General features: G+C 35.8%; 1 protein-coding gene across 7 annotated transcripts in view; it reads right to left on the bottom strand.

The window, feature by feature from the left end:
* INPP4B (inositol polyphosphate-4-phosphatase type II B) overlaps positions 1 to 13,969 on the bottom strand; it is a 272,899-nt gene that overhangs the window by 35,195 nt on the left and 223,735 nt on the right. For all 7 annotated transcript variants that reach the window (XM_058192517.1, XM_058192513.1, XM_058192515.1 and 4 more), the window contains 3 exons: positions 11,919 to 12,059; positions 8,233 to 8,330; positions 3,058 to 3,170 (listed from right to left, as the gene is read on the bottom strand). In XM_058192517.1, the coding sequence (XP_058048500.1) occupies positions 3,058 to 3,170; positions 8,233 to 8,330; positions 11,919 to 12,059 (352 nt within the window). The remainder of the gene's footprint in view (positions 1 to 3,057; positions 3,171 to 8,232; positions 8,331 to 11,918; positions 12,060 to 13,969) is intronic.

Genomic DNA, 13,969 nt, shown 5'->3' with positions numbered 1-13,969 from the left:
CTGATCACCTCTCATTTGACAATATCTAATTTACCCTCACTCATTCCTTTGACAATCCATGTGGCTATCTGATGTATCTCTGTACAACACAGACATTTGCTAATGTCACTGGTTGCCTCAGCAACTCAGATTCCTGTTGTCCTATTGTTGGGCTCCCTGTCTGACATGTTTGAGACTTTCTGTAGAGTTTTTTACTGAGTAGGTCGCCAGGTCTTTTTCCAAGACATGGCCTGCTGGGTAATCTCCATATTATCTGTAGCAAACTGAAAATTTCTTTCAATTATTTAGGTCAGGAAGTTATAGTATTAAAGCTTGCTGGAACACTAGCTCTTTTCTTTCCCAATTCAAGTCCATGGTGAGTTTTATACATACATACATACATACATACATACATACATACATACATACACATACATACATACATACATATATATGTATGTATGTATGTATAAATGTAGCTGTTACAACACAATATGCAAATTGTTGTCTGAATTCAGCTGCTTCCCTTGACATAAGGCAATCTTAAATGGAAGCAGTGTACCACTGACCAATTAAGCTGAAGATGTATTAGCAAGAGCATCATTACAGCACTGATGGTTACTACTGTGACTTCCACTTCTCACAACTGTCACTGTTCCAACATAAGTACACTGAAGCAGTTCATGAAAAGAAAGATTGGAAGTGGCACCAAGATACATATATTAGTATTCTGTTTTCTCCAATCTTTAATTTTCCATCCTGACAGATGCATTCTGAAAATAAATTTAGCCATTTATGGAGAAAATAATCTAGCTACTATAGATACTTTACTGTTATTAATAAAATAAATAAAGCAGTAACTATCTGTTATTAGGAAATTAACCAACTATATTACAATGGTCCATGGGCTATTTAATAATCTATCTTACCAAGGAAAAAGTAAAAACAATTTAGAAGAAATATAATTAACTTACTAATAGGTAATTTGTGGAGTCCCAATCAGATAACACAATCTACATTCTTAATTAACTAATAAGAATATATATTGCATAAATATATCAGTGAATGTGAACGTTGATGTCAGGTTAATCGAAATAAATAATAAATTGTGCAGCTGATGTCAGATTAATGGAATAAATAAATAAATCAAGCAAGCATGCCTTGAATAAAGCCCAGGACTTCTATATAATTAGAGCAGAATCATTTATAACAATTATAATTTGATTTCCATCAATGCGAATTTGAGATAATATAGGGTGAATCTGTGGTTAAACTTTGGCTTTTAACAAAGGAAAGTTCTTTGCATTAAACTGCTAGTATAAAATAAAGGTCAGAATAATTTACAAACATCTTTATATACATATATTTGAAGATTTACAGTTTGAGTTGGAAACCTTTTAGGTGTCAGACATCATTGTTATTCTTGTGAAACTCCAAGAAATTGTGAGGAGAAGATCAGGACAATGGGGATTGCTATAGTTGTATTCCTTGCCTTTCCAAGTTTGAATTCCAGGAGCAGGGAAAAGAGGGAACCTTAAACGAAATCCTGTCTGACAAGACCAGGGCGAAAAAGAATTGACTAATCTTCTGGTTTCACATAGATCTTGGATGGACAGATTGCACAGTGAGCCATTTGCTGAGTTTGAGGAAGTCTATCCTCACTACCTGGTTTATCAGAGTCTTCAAAGGGCTTTCTTGCAGAGACAATGCCCTGATTATTTCCTTGGCTTTTGAAGAGGTGTCTGGAAGGAACATGAGAGACTCTTCCCTAAAAAACTTTATTGGTGGAGTGCTGAACTTACTTACTATCTTTCCTAAGTAACTGGTAGACTACTAAGAATTAGACCCATAGGATGCTGCATTACCAGTGCACAACTGCAGGGTCTGTATCAGTGGTGGGTTGCTCCTGATTTGAACCGGTTTGCAAGAACCAGTAGTAAAACCAGCGGGAGGCTCTGCCCACTGACCTGAATGTCATCATAAGCGATCTGCAGGCACAATGCGAACCGGTAGTAAAGGTAAGTAGAAACCACCCCTGGTCTGTATCCCCTATATCTATACAAAAATAGCAGGAAGCTATTAATAAAGGAAGCTATGGAAGCAAACACTTTTCTTGTGCTGAGTTCAATATAATGGCCAGTGAGGCTCAGGCAGAAGACCAGTGAGTGAATGCAAGTTTCCTCCCTTATTTTCCAGGACCACCAAGCTGAATCTCAGTTATAGTTTCTATCCTGAAATACGTTTTTAACCCATTATTCAGAAATTATGATGGTATCTGGGCGTGCTATGTAATCAGCCCATTATTTTACAGAATGTATCAAGAACCACAGAGAGTAAAAAAACAAACAAAGAATAAATAAGAAAGTAGATTCATAGACCTGCTCTTTGTACATTGTGTCTGAATAAGCTCTTCTAACATTTATTTTTGTGTCTTAGTAGATCAGACAGCAAAAGTTTATCAATATAGTTTGGCCACAGGAACTGTGCCTGTAAAGAAGCCAAATTATTTTTAAGAACTATTTTCTTAGTATATCTTACCAATGAAAATGAAATCTAATCCCAATACTCCCTGATTTCACCCCTAGTGTCAAACTTCTCTGTTATATCTTCTGTCTTTCTCAACTGCAGATGAGATGAAAATGCAAATAGGATATTCATGAAATGGCTACAGAATCATTTCAATTTCTTTCCTAACTTCAAACCAAATCTCCAGCCAAAACCTAAAGCAGTTAATCCCGGTAGAAAAAGTAATTTAAAGTCTATGATTCATTATATACATATAATGTTTTCAAAAGAATATGTAATATCAATGTGTCTTGGGGATTTAGCATCAACAAAATTTCAAACAGGGCACTAGAAAAACTGGCTTGGGTAAAGCACCCATGTGCAACTGATTTAGTTTGATAAAGTACTTGGAAGGAATCTAAAAATATACATATTTTGTAATTAACAAAGTTAGAGTGATTTAGAAAAAAATAAACTCATTAGTGACTTTTTTTCAGCTCTTTGGGGACCCAAAGTTTAATTTAACAAGACAGAATGACTTCAATAGAATTGCTGTTTGATGAGGCTTCTTACCGTTGCAGCCAACCACATGATTTCTACATTCTTTCTTTTTTTAGTCTGAATATTTTGATGAAGATTTTCTAGTAATCCTTTTAAATCATTCTGTTCCTGAAAATGTGGTAGGCCTGAAAAGGAGAAGGAAGCAGCCAGTGACAATATTTCCCATTCATTAAAAAATGTAGCTATACAGTCCTTTCAAATGCATTATTCAAAGAAATTATCTAAAAACTACAGAACACACTGGTTATTCATTACTAGAACACAGTAGCCCATGTTATAGTGATGATGAGAATTCTTTTGATTGGGTTAGTTCATAATCCTATCATTATGTCTGAACCTTTCCTTCAAATAGTGGTAAGCTACTGTGTTTGTCTCTTACCTTTTGCTATCTTTCCTTCTATTTGTCTACATTTGCTTTTGTTTTGTAACAGGAAGAAAAATGGAGAAAATTAAGAAATATTTATCTGTCCTTCCATGTTTGGCGAATCTCTAAAAAAGATAATTATATTGATATCTTGCCTCCTTTCAGTTCTTACCAAATGTGGTTTGAATTTCTATTTTATAAATTTAGGATTTAAATGTAAGAAACAAAAACCAAACAAATCAATAAAAAAGAAACTTTGTTTCATATCATATTTGTCTTGAGCCTTAAGAAATCACACAGAAGTTGTATTTGCATGTTGACATTTTAGAAAAGATATTAAAATTCAAAGCTGCAGGTTGTTTGGAAATCTAGGGATTGGTGTGGCTGGGATAAATATTGAATTAACATATTATTACGATCTAGTCCTAATCTACTGCAGTTATTTTTCTAGCTGTAATCAGAAAAAGTGCTTGATGTCTCAAATGTTTTTGATTTTTCAAATTACAAAGGCGACTGTTTTAACATTCAAAAAATGAGCAGCATTAGAACAATTTTTGATCATCTGTCATAGTTAAACACGGGTTTAACCTCATTAGCATTAATTCCAGTAGCTTCAAGAGACTCAGCAAATAAAAGTCCATAAATAATGCTGTTATCAGCCACAAAAAGCAGGCTTGCATCTGTTCTGCAAATGTACTAAAATATTGATTAAAATCTATTATAACCTAGGTAGAAAGCAATTTTAAATAACAATAGTCTTCATGAAAATCCAGGGGAAAAATGCTGTAGTGCACTAAAGATCACCTGAAATAAATAAACCCTTGTTGAATAGCAACAGTGATTTTAAGTCCCTCTCTTTTGAGGTCTTATATTTTGATGGGAGGTATAATCAGGACTTAACCTGAACTAGGGATTTTCCAGGGCTCAATGCTCAAATGCTTTTTCATTACAAGGACAAAGAAATAATAAGCAGCCCAAAATTCAGTTACAAAAATAGGAAATTAGATTTTCCTCCATTTGTAGCATTTGGTCATAAAACAAAATGCATAGCAGAAAGAGAAGAAAAGGAAGTTTTGAGTCAAGAAACTAAATATTAACATGGAAACAGTTTAATACATCGAATACCTACATCAAATTACATTTGATGTTCTTGTACAATAAGTTTAAACATTTTTATATTAGATGTGATTCCACTCCAATTTTCAACACAGAATGTGGAGATAGGACTTTTAATTCTTCACTTACAGGCCACAGTTCTTATGAATAAAATTTACTCTCATGAGATATTCAGCACTGAAATGAAGTGATAAGGGGACAAAGAAAAAGAAGTAACATTGGTTACATTCAGAAAACTTTATTGAATGCGCAAATATGGAGAGCAACCAGGGGGACTTAACATGGGAGTTTGGTAGATGGAATGTGGGCATCCATTCCAATTACCCCTGAACAGAATGAAGAATGAAGTGGTGATGATCATGCAATATTTGAAGAGAATCTAAACCAACATTCCTGTGGTTCTACCAGAATAGAAGGCAAAATAACATAAAGAGAGGTTCTATACTTGCACATACCAGGGAAGGTGAAAAGTTCCTCTACAGAATAAGAGCAGCAGAGAGAGACATGAAAGCTGGAGTAACTACTGGGGGAAAAGTAAGGGAAGCGTGTTACCCAGTAAAGCAAGAGAAATAGATGGTTTTCAGTGATGGAGTTCAGAGCCTGGTATCAGCTTCTTGCTCTTGAGGACACTCCATATCTAACTGGTTAAGTTTCATCAACCTAGTTTATCAGAACAACACTTGAAAACACTTTAACCATGAAGGTGAAGAAAAACAAGTTTGAGAAAAGAGAAATGTGTTCCAATGTTGGGGGATTTCCTGTGAAATGAACTGAAACTGCATTAAGACTATGTAATATAATAACAACAGAGTTGGAAGGGACCTTGGAGGTCTTCTAGTCCAATCCCCTGCTTAGGCAGGAAACCCTACACCACTTCAGACAAATGGTTATCCAACATCTTCTTAAAAATATGTAAATAACATGATATCATGAGAGGTGTGTTATTTTCCAGGTCCTCTATCCTGATTATGATAGACAGAAGTTGCTGTGTTTCCTTAATGAACAATATCCATTTCTTCCTAATAATTCATGTGATGATGGATGACAATGCCAATAGAGACCTCGAACAGATCTGCATAAATTATGAAGCTTGGCCAGGAAAATTCTTCTGTTAATCCTTCTAATAGAGGGTCATGATATGAGAAAAAAAAAACCAACATCTTGTACTTGAGTGCCTTTTCTGGATTTATATTCTTTAGCCATACCTAAATGAAGAAACTCTGGCAAAAGGTGGCCTAGATCTCACAAAACCTGGGAAGGATGCATCTGGAAGAATGTTGGCTGGAGAATGATAGGTGTCAGGCTCATAACTGAACATAATGCCAAAAACTGGGTTGAACAATATTAAAGATAAGCATGAAAGCAAAAAAAAAAAAATTCTTAAGAGATTGATAGAAAACTACAATGGAAAGCTAGTAGAGTTAGTACTTACAGTCTAAGGAATTTCTACACAAATGCCAAGAAGAAGAAACTGAAGAAGGTTAAACAAGTAAAAGTAACTGGAATTCATGGGAGAAATGGATCACGCTATCCTTGAGTTCATCTTCAAGAGAAGGAAGAATAGAGAGAAGTAAAACCTGTATACTAACTTTCAGAGGAGCAGATTTCAATGAACTGAGGTGGAAGGTAAGTCAAATCCAGTAGATTGCAATTCTGAAGGAGAAATATGTCTGGGAAGGATGGAAAATTCTGTAAAATGCGATACTGAAATTGCAAGAGCAAACAATTTATATTACAAAGAAAAATGAAGTCACCTACAGGTGTCAGTGTGGATATAGACCGGTATTCTAAAATCCTGAAGGGAAAGGAAGATGTATAGGAAATAAAAATTTAATTTTATTTAAAAAAAAAATAATTCGGCCATTATCGATTTTAATTTAATTGCACGGTTTTAATTCGGCCATTATCGAATATGTATTTTAAATTGATATTTTAACTTTGTATATTTTTATTGTTTTATGTATGGCTGTACGCCGCCCTGAGTCCTTCGGGAGAAGGGTGGTATAAAAGTTTAAATAAATAAATGAATAAATAAATAAATAAAAGAAGAAATCTATAACAAAAGGAGGATGGAAGCCAGTCACCAGAACATCACAGAATGAACGGCAGATGAACATTTTAGAATGAATTGAAACTTGCAATATATATTACACCCACCATCTCAACAAACCCTCTTCTTTTGGGGGGGGGAGTTGTTGGGTGGCTGTGTTAGAGGTACAATATTGGCATTGGTCAGGCGACTGGCAGAAACAGAGAACTTCAGCTGTTTAGATGTTGGGAGATTTCTGCCACATGTTGATGATGGAGGGCCTCTGCTTGCTGCTATATGTGCAACCTAATAACTGCTGCTTGGAGTTTGCCTTGGCAGCTTTCCATCTGAACGACCATCCAGGACATTGGAACTCCAGAGGTATTGGTATTGGCTAGGCAGGGAGGGAGGGAGGGAGGGAGGGGAATGACAATAGACATCATGGAGGACATTTTGCCTTCCTTTCTATTACTCCTGAAGATATTCTGGCTTTCAGCTGATGCTTGTAAATGTAATCATTTGTGATTTATTTGTCGATGAGAGGGCTGACCTGGTCTGCATTACCCAGACCTAGGTGTGGCCTTTGGGAGGTATTGTCATATGGATTTTAGGTGTGGCATCAGTTCAGGCTCTGGAGCAGGAGTGGAAATTGGTGACTGTCATCTAGGAAACTCCTACAGTCTCAGGAGCACTGCAACACAGACTGTCATATATGAGATATGTTCATTAAGTTGGGCTTGTTGCTATTGTACTAACTTCTCTGCTGCATAACAACTTCCCAGTCTGAGCTCACTGAATCCATTCTGGGTTAGGAGCAGAGTTCTCTAGACCAGGGGTCCCCAACCTTGGGTCTATGGATTGTCTATGGCATGCCAGAATAAGCGAAGCCTCATCTGTCGGATGCAGGCAACATGCAAAACCACGCCCCTTCCAATGTCTGGACAACCTCTCTCTACGGAGTCAGTCCCTGGTGCCCAAAAAGTTGGGGTCTCTGCTCTACACTTATAATTTTAGGGGAATTCAATGTACCTTCATTGGGAGTGTGGTCACCAAGATAGCCACAATCCTATCCCAAGTCATCCAGAGTCTGTCATGAGACAGTGGTTACACACCATCTGACACAGTTGTGTCTTTTCCTTGGGTTATACAATAATTACACAATCCCAGAAAATAGATACTTGAGTTAAGAATATTCATAGATCTGCTCTTTGTACATAATGTCTGAATAAGCTCTTATATCATTTAACTTAACTTGAGTTAAGAAAACGCCAACAGTGTGTACACTGGTACTATAAAGGATTTTGTCATGTCCTGTTAACATACCTTAATTCTCACATGTTTTTCAATGGGATTGTTGAGCTATTATGGAAGTTATATAACTTGATGATTGTGTAAGTATTTTACACAAACATGAAATAGAAAATTATTCACAATTAGATCCTATGAAGATATTATTTCACTATTATTCCATGTAAGTCTTCAGTCAGTTCCACCAATACTGATGGGAAATTCTATTTCAAGTGAAAGAGATTTGGGAAACAGAAAGGACAGTGTTTGCAATAAAATAATAAAGAAACTCAAGTTTATAAAAAATGACTCCATAGGAATGATATTACCTTATGGTTTATGTGACAAATATAACAAATTCAGCATAATGAAGTTCTATTAAAATGCTTACAATCAGGAGGCATTTTTTCCATTAATAACTTATAATATTCTTTTAACAATTCCAAATTTTCCTGGTTAAGGCTTTCTTGCAAGGATGTATCTCCAAACCTAAGAATTCACAAAACATATGGAAAAAGTAAGAACAAAAATAGCATAAATGCAGTAATGAACATATAAACACGATTCAGTCAGAGAAACTGAACAATCTCAGCTTTATGTTTACTAATATGGGTTAATTATTTATAGCATTCTAAAGAAACAGTCTGTAGTATGTGTGTAGATCATATCTGTAACTCCTTAAACCAGTCATGATATAAGATCTTAAGAAAATAAAAAGGCTCTATAACAGGGGTGTCAAACTAGCAGCCCGCGGGCTGGATGCGTCATGCAAGGCCATCCCAGTTCCGCGAAGGGAAAAAACATCATGAAACATCACACGATGGCAATGTGATGTGGCAAGTTTGACACCAGTGCTATATAACATGGGTCATGGAAATAATCTGACATCAGTATTTATAGTTTTGATTTTACTTTATGAGTTGAAATGGCATAGCTGCCCATTATGATATTTACTGAATAGTAGACTTGAAACTGGATGTATCACCACAAAAGCACACAGTGCCATTGGTTGAAAAATTGGTTGGAAAGTGTTGGAAAGTCCTCAGTAAAGCATAGGTCATGTCTGTGGAAATATTGATGAAATAAAGCTCCAGTATGCAGTACTTCTGCCAGTTTTATCCAATGGTGGGCTCCAGATTCCAGTTTCTAGTCATTACAAATATTATCTGTACTGGTTTTTTTGGTCAAGGATCTATCAAATGAAGCCACACTGAAAAGCCCTTCACCTACTCTTGACTTGAAGTACATGTAATGTCAGATTGTCTTTCTCAAACCAAGGGAGAATTGTTTATTTTATTTATTTATTTTGTCAAACACAACAGTATATATAAGTATAAGCATGAAATAACCATATGAATTGGATACAATCAAAGGGAACATTAGGACAGAAACGGTAGGCACGCTGGTGTTCTTATGTATACCCCTTATAGACCTCTTAGGAATGGGGTGAGGTCAATAATAGATAGTCTTTGATTAAAGCTTTGGGAATTTTGGGAAGAGACCACAGAGTCAGGTAGTGCATTCCAGGCATTAACAACTCTGTTACTGAAGTCATGTTTTCTACAATCAAGATTGGAACAGTTCACATTAAGTTTAAATCTATTGTGTGCTCGTCTATTGTTGCGATTGAAACTGAAGTAGTCTTTGACAGGAAGGACATTGTAGCAGATGATTTTATGAGTTATACTCAGGTCATGTCGAAGGCGGCAGAGTTCTAAATTTTCTAGACCCAGGATTTCAAGTCTGGTGGCATAGGGTATTTTGTTGTGATCAGAGGAGTGGAGAACTCCTCTTGTAAAGTGGAGAACTTCTGAATATATCTGATATATCACTGATATATTTCCTATCCAATGGCAGTAACAAATATTCTCTTTTTAGATGACTAAACAAGAGAATAAATTAGACAGTTTTAGTTAAGCACATTACTGACTTCTCTTGAAATACTTAGGAATTTTTAATAAATAAGGATCTAATTGAAAATGAAGCCTTCCCTGATATTATTTATTTATTGCAAATTCTGTCTATTCCTGGCCATCTTTGTCTAAATTAAAGTTGGAAGTGAGGTGGATCAGTATCCAGTTCTAGGTGATATTAGAAATAATTATTACTCTATAGGATCGGCAATTTTGACATTTATTTTTATATAGATTTTTTTCTTAGCACTTACAACAACATCTAGATTATTCTATTAAGCATCTTGATTCTTTAAAAGCATTTAAAATATTGAATTAAACTGAAGGTGAACAAATACTATTAATTTTTTTTCATAATACATGCACTTAGTAAATGTCTAAATAGCTAAAAAAATCATTCTAATTGAATCAACCTTATCCATCAGTCTATTAAATAGACATTATTAATGGTTATTTCTTTAAATGTTCACTATTGTTGATACCATAATAGCATGTACATTATGTGCAATTTTTATTTGTTCACTCAATCAAAAGCTTAGAATCATGTTTTTTTGTCCTTCTCTGGAATAGCTTCTCATCAGTAATTTGAATGACTAAATCCCTGTGGAACTTTAAAAAATTGCTAAGCCTTGGCTATGTTATCAAATTTTGGGGGAAGGGCTGTTACAACTCTCCTCTGTATGAATACGATAACTCTTGATTTTATTTTATTGATTGATTTCTGATGGAATTATGTGTATCTTAAGAGTTTATAGTATTTTGGTTTAAATTTTTGATGATAAAATATTTGCTTTAATCCTAATCTTGGAATGATAGTTAATTGGAATGGGCTACAAGCTCTCTATATTTAGCTGAAGATGTCAACATTTATTTAGAACTAAAAATGGAAAAATCTGTTCAGATACACTGTAGTTGACCAACCAGTTGCTGAGACAAAAAGAGGAACTGTTAGGCCAGACATGCTGTTCAAATAGAATATTAAGGAGATGGTCCTTTTTTCTCCCTCAAATGACCTTGACTACTCCAATCATAAACCTGCACCAAAGTTCCTGGCAATGAGAATGTATCTTTCATGGGATGGGTTGTTCTCAAAAATGAAATGGTGCCTGTACAACTATCTAGCCAGTGGTTCTTGGTAGAAATGGATAAATACTTAGTTTGCTTTATTAAAATTATATATTCCCAATTGTGTATTTGTGTCACTATTTTAATGTCAGTTTATGAATAGAAAACCCAATCTGCACACTTTGTAGCTATTTTGTAGCTATTTTCCAATTTTCATTTCCTAATATATAGAATGTTATGCATTTTTAATGTGCATAATTTTTGAATATATACAGTATATTTAAAATATACTAGGGGTGAAATGCTCCCGGTTTGGACTGGATCACCTGATCTGGTAACGATGGTAGCAGGTGGTTCGGAGAACCAGTAGCAAAAATTCTTTCCCCCTCATGCCCAGCTGAGCCGCCTGATCATCAGAGGTTTTTTTTTTCACTTTTAAAAGCATTTTTTTTCAGCCAAAAAAATGCTTTTAAAAGTAAAAAAAAAGAGCCTCTGATGATCGCGCGGCTCAGCTTGGATCATCAGAGCCTTTTAAAAGCATTTTTTCTACAACCTCTTCATCTGCTCTTTTAAAAGGCTCTGGTGATCCCAGCTGAGTTACCTGATCGACAGAGGCTTTTTTTGCTTTTAAAGGCAAAAAAAATGCTTTTAAAAGAAAAGAAAAGCCTTTTCTGGGATCGCCAGAGGAGCCTTTTAAAAGCATTTTTTTCTACAACCTCTTTGGCTTTTAAAAGTTAAAAAAAAAAAAAAGTTGGCCATGCCCACCCAGTTACATTACCCCCCAAGCCACGCCCACAGAACCGATAGTAACAAATTTTACATTTCACCACTGAAATATACATATATTTCTATCTATTTTATTCTATACAGTTTGAGTTTCAAACTGTATAGTTCCTGTAAAAACTAGCGTGTTCTAGGTTGCCTATAGAGTCTCCTGCTAATCAGGTATAGTTTATATAGATATGAACAGAATGAATTTATCATTTCTCCTTACCTTACTGTATCTTCCCTAGGTAAGTTATCATAACCAATTATTTAATTATCTCATGGGTATTTTTTCTATCCATATATAAAACAACATATAACCCTGATGATTTACCTTTCTGCAAGTGTTTGTTGTTCATTGATTCCAACATTAAAGAGGACTGGATAGACATAAAGCAGTTTCCCATCTTTAATCTCTTGAGGAAGCAACTCAAACATCTTTTCTGGAAGCTTTATTTCTATTATATAATGTTCCCTATGAAAACAAAAAGACAAAACTAAATTTGAGTTGTTTCAGTTTTTTAAAAAAAATAACTGTATTTTCAGTTTGTATTACTCCTATGCTGGTAGACAACAATATCTATATTTAAAAGGCAGGATGTTTTCATAAATGAAGAAAAATCTTTTCTAATTAAAAAAACATATTTGTAAAATCCATCAGGACTCCCAATATTCCTCAGAAAGAAATCCAGAAGAGTTGGAAGTTGCAATGTTGATGCTGTTCTATGGGCCTGATATTAAGATAGAAAAGGCCTACTGAATGAGTAGGGGTGTCAAAGTCAAGTACTTAGATGTGGCCCGCAGGGCTGGCCTGGAAACAGCAAATGACCCGCAGTGCCTCTTCCAGGAAAAATGCAGTTCAGCGGGACCACACGCGGCCCCCCCGAGCTCCGTTTTCGCTTTCATATCAAAACAAACTGAAAACAAAACAAAAGGAGAAATGTTTCGCCTTTCGCATTTGAGCATGCAAGAAGGGACAGGAAAGGAGAAAGGGAAAGAGGAAAGACAAAGAAAAAGATGGGAAGAGAGCAAGGAAGGAAAATAAGGAAAAGGGAGGAAGGAAGAAGAAAGGAGAATGAGGAGGGAAGGAAAAAGAAAAGGAAGGAAGGAAGGAAGGAAGGAAGGAAGGAAGGAAGGAAGGAAGGAAGGAAGGAAGGTAGGTAGGTTATAATGACAGTGAGGGAGCGTCTCAGGGAAGTTCTGCCTTAGCACTTGCCACCACAGTGCTCCCAATATGAGTGATGTCAAGCCGGCCACTCCTCTGAGGGCACAACCCTGATGCAGCCCTCAATGAAATCGAGTTTGACACCCCTGTCCTTGAGTGATGGAGACAACACCCATCCCTGTCACTCTTCACGGAATGAGGAAAGACAACTGGAGATAGGCAGTCCTATAAATATTTGCAAAAATGCTTCAATATTATGAAATTTTTACTGTTAATTTTTAAACTTTGTTTTACTTTATTCTTTGCTTTAGTATCTGAAAAGATACCGATCAACTTCTGACTTATAAGATCAAGATATGATCTTTCATTCCCCCACCAAACATACAGTATATATGACTCTGCTGTATCTAGAGAAACCTGAGACATTATTTGGTATTCTGATTCTAGAACGGAGTCCCTCACCAAATAGGAAAAAGCAAGTTGCTTAAATACATAAACTCTAACAGCTGCCTTTCTCTAAAATATTATCCATACAATCAATTCACATAAAAATTGTGGATTTAAATTAAATAGTACAATTACTATTTTATAAAACCTGATCTTAAACTAATTAATTTAGCAATTAATTATCCTCAATTGATTTCCAGAGTCCTAAACCCTAAAATGTCAAGGTACCATATTTTCTTTTTGTCCTCAAAATGTTCAAACCTACAAAGATCAGTATTTTAATTATAGATTCTTCACTGAAGAAGGGCCTCCAAGTTGCGGCTAGAGCCTCAGAAGAAGCATGCAGCAGTGTCCCCATCATCTCCCTCAGCTACTTTGGAACCCAAGTAGGTCAGTCACCAAGAGTGGATCATGGGAGTAAATCTGGCCTCCCCACAGAGGATGGTAGTAAAACAAAATCTCCAGACTAGGAGAGAGTGGTCTCACCATGAAAGACGGATACTGAAGATCTACCACCACTACTCCAACAGGAAGATCATATCTGGAGTGTGACTACTATCTTGAGTTGGGCCTGGGATAACTTGGGATATGCCCATGTCTGTCATGAAGGCCATGAACTCTAGAGCCACTTCCAAGGCCAAATCCAGAGATGGCAAATTGAAGTCTCCCAGGATAATAAGCCCGGCAAACTCTACCCTCAGTCCTGAGATGGCCTACAAAAGCAGCAACACTCCCAACTGATCCTGCAAACACAATCTCAGACACAATCTCAC

The sequence above is a fragment of the Ahaetulla prasina genome, chromosome 8 (assembly GCF_028640845.1).
Source record: "Ahaetulla prasina isolate Xishuangbanna chromosome 8, ASM2864084v1, whole genome shotgun sequence".
Lineage (NCBI taxonomy): Eukaryota > Metazoa > Chordata > Lepidosauria > Squamata > Colubridae > Ahaetulla > Ahaetulla prasina.
The sequence above is the reverse complement of the archived record's forward strand: the minus strand, read 5'-3'. Positions and strand labels throughout refer to the sequence as shown.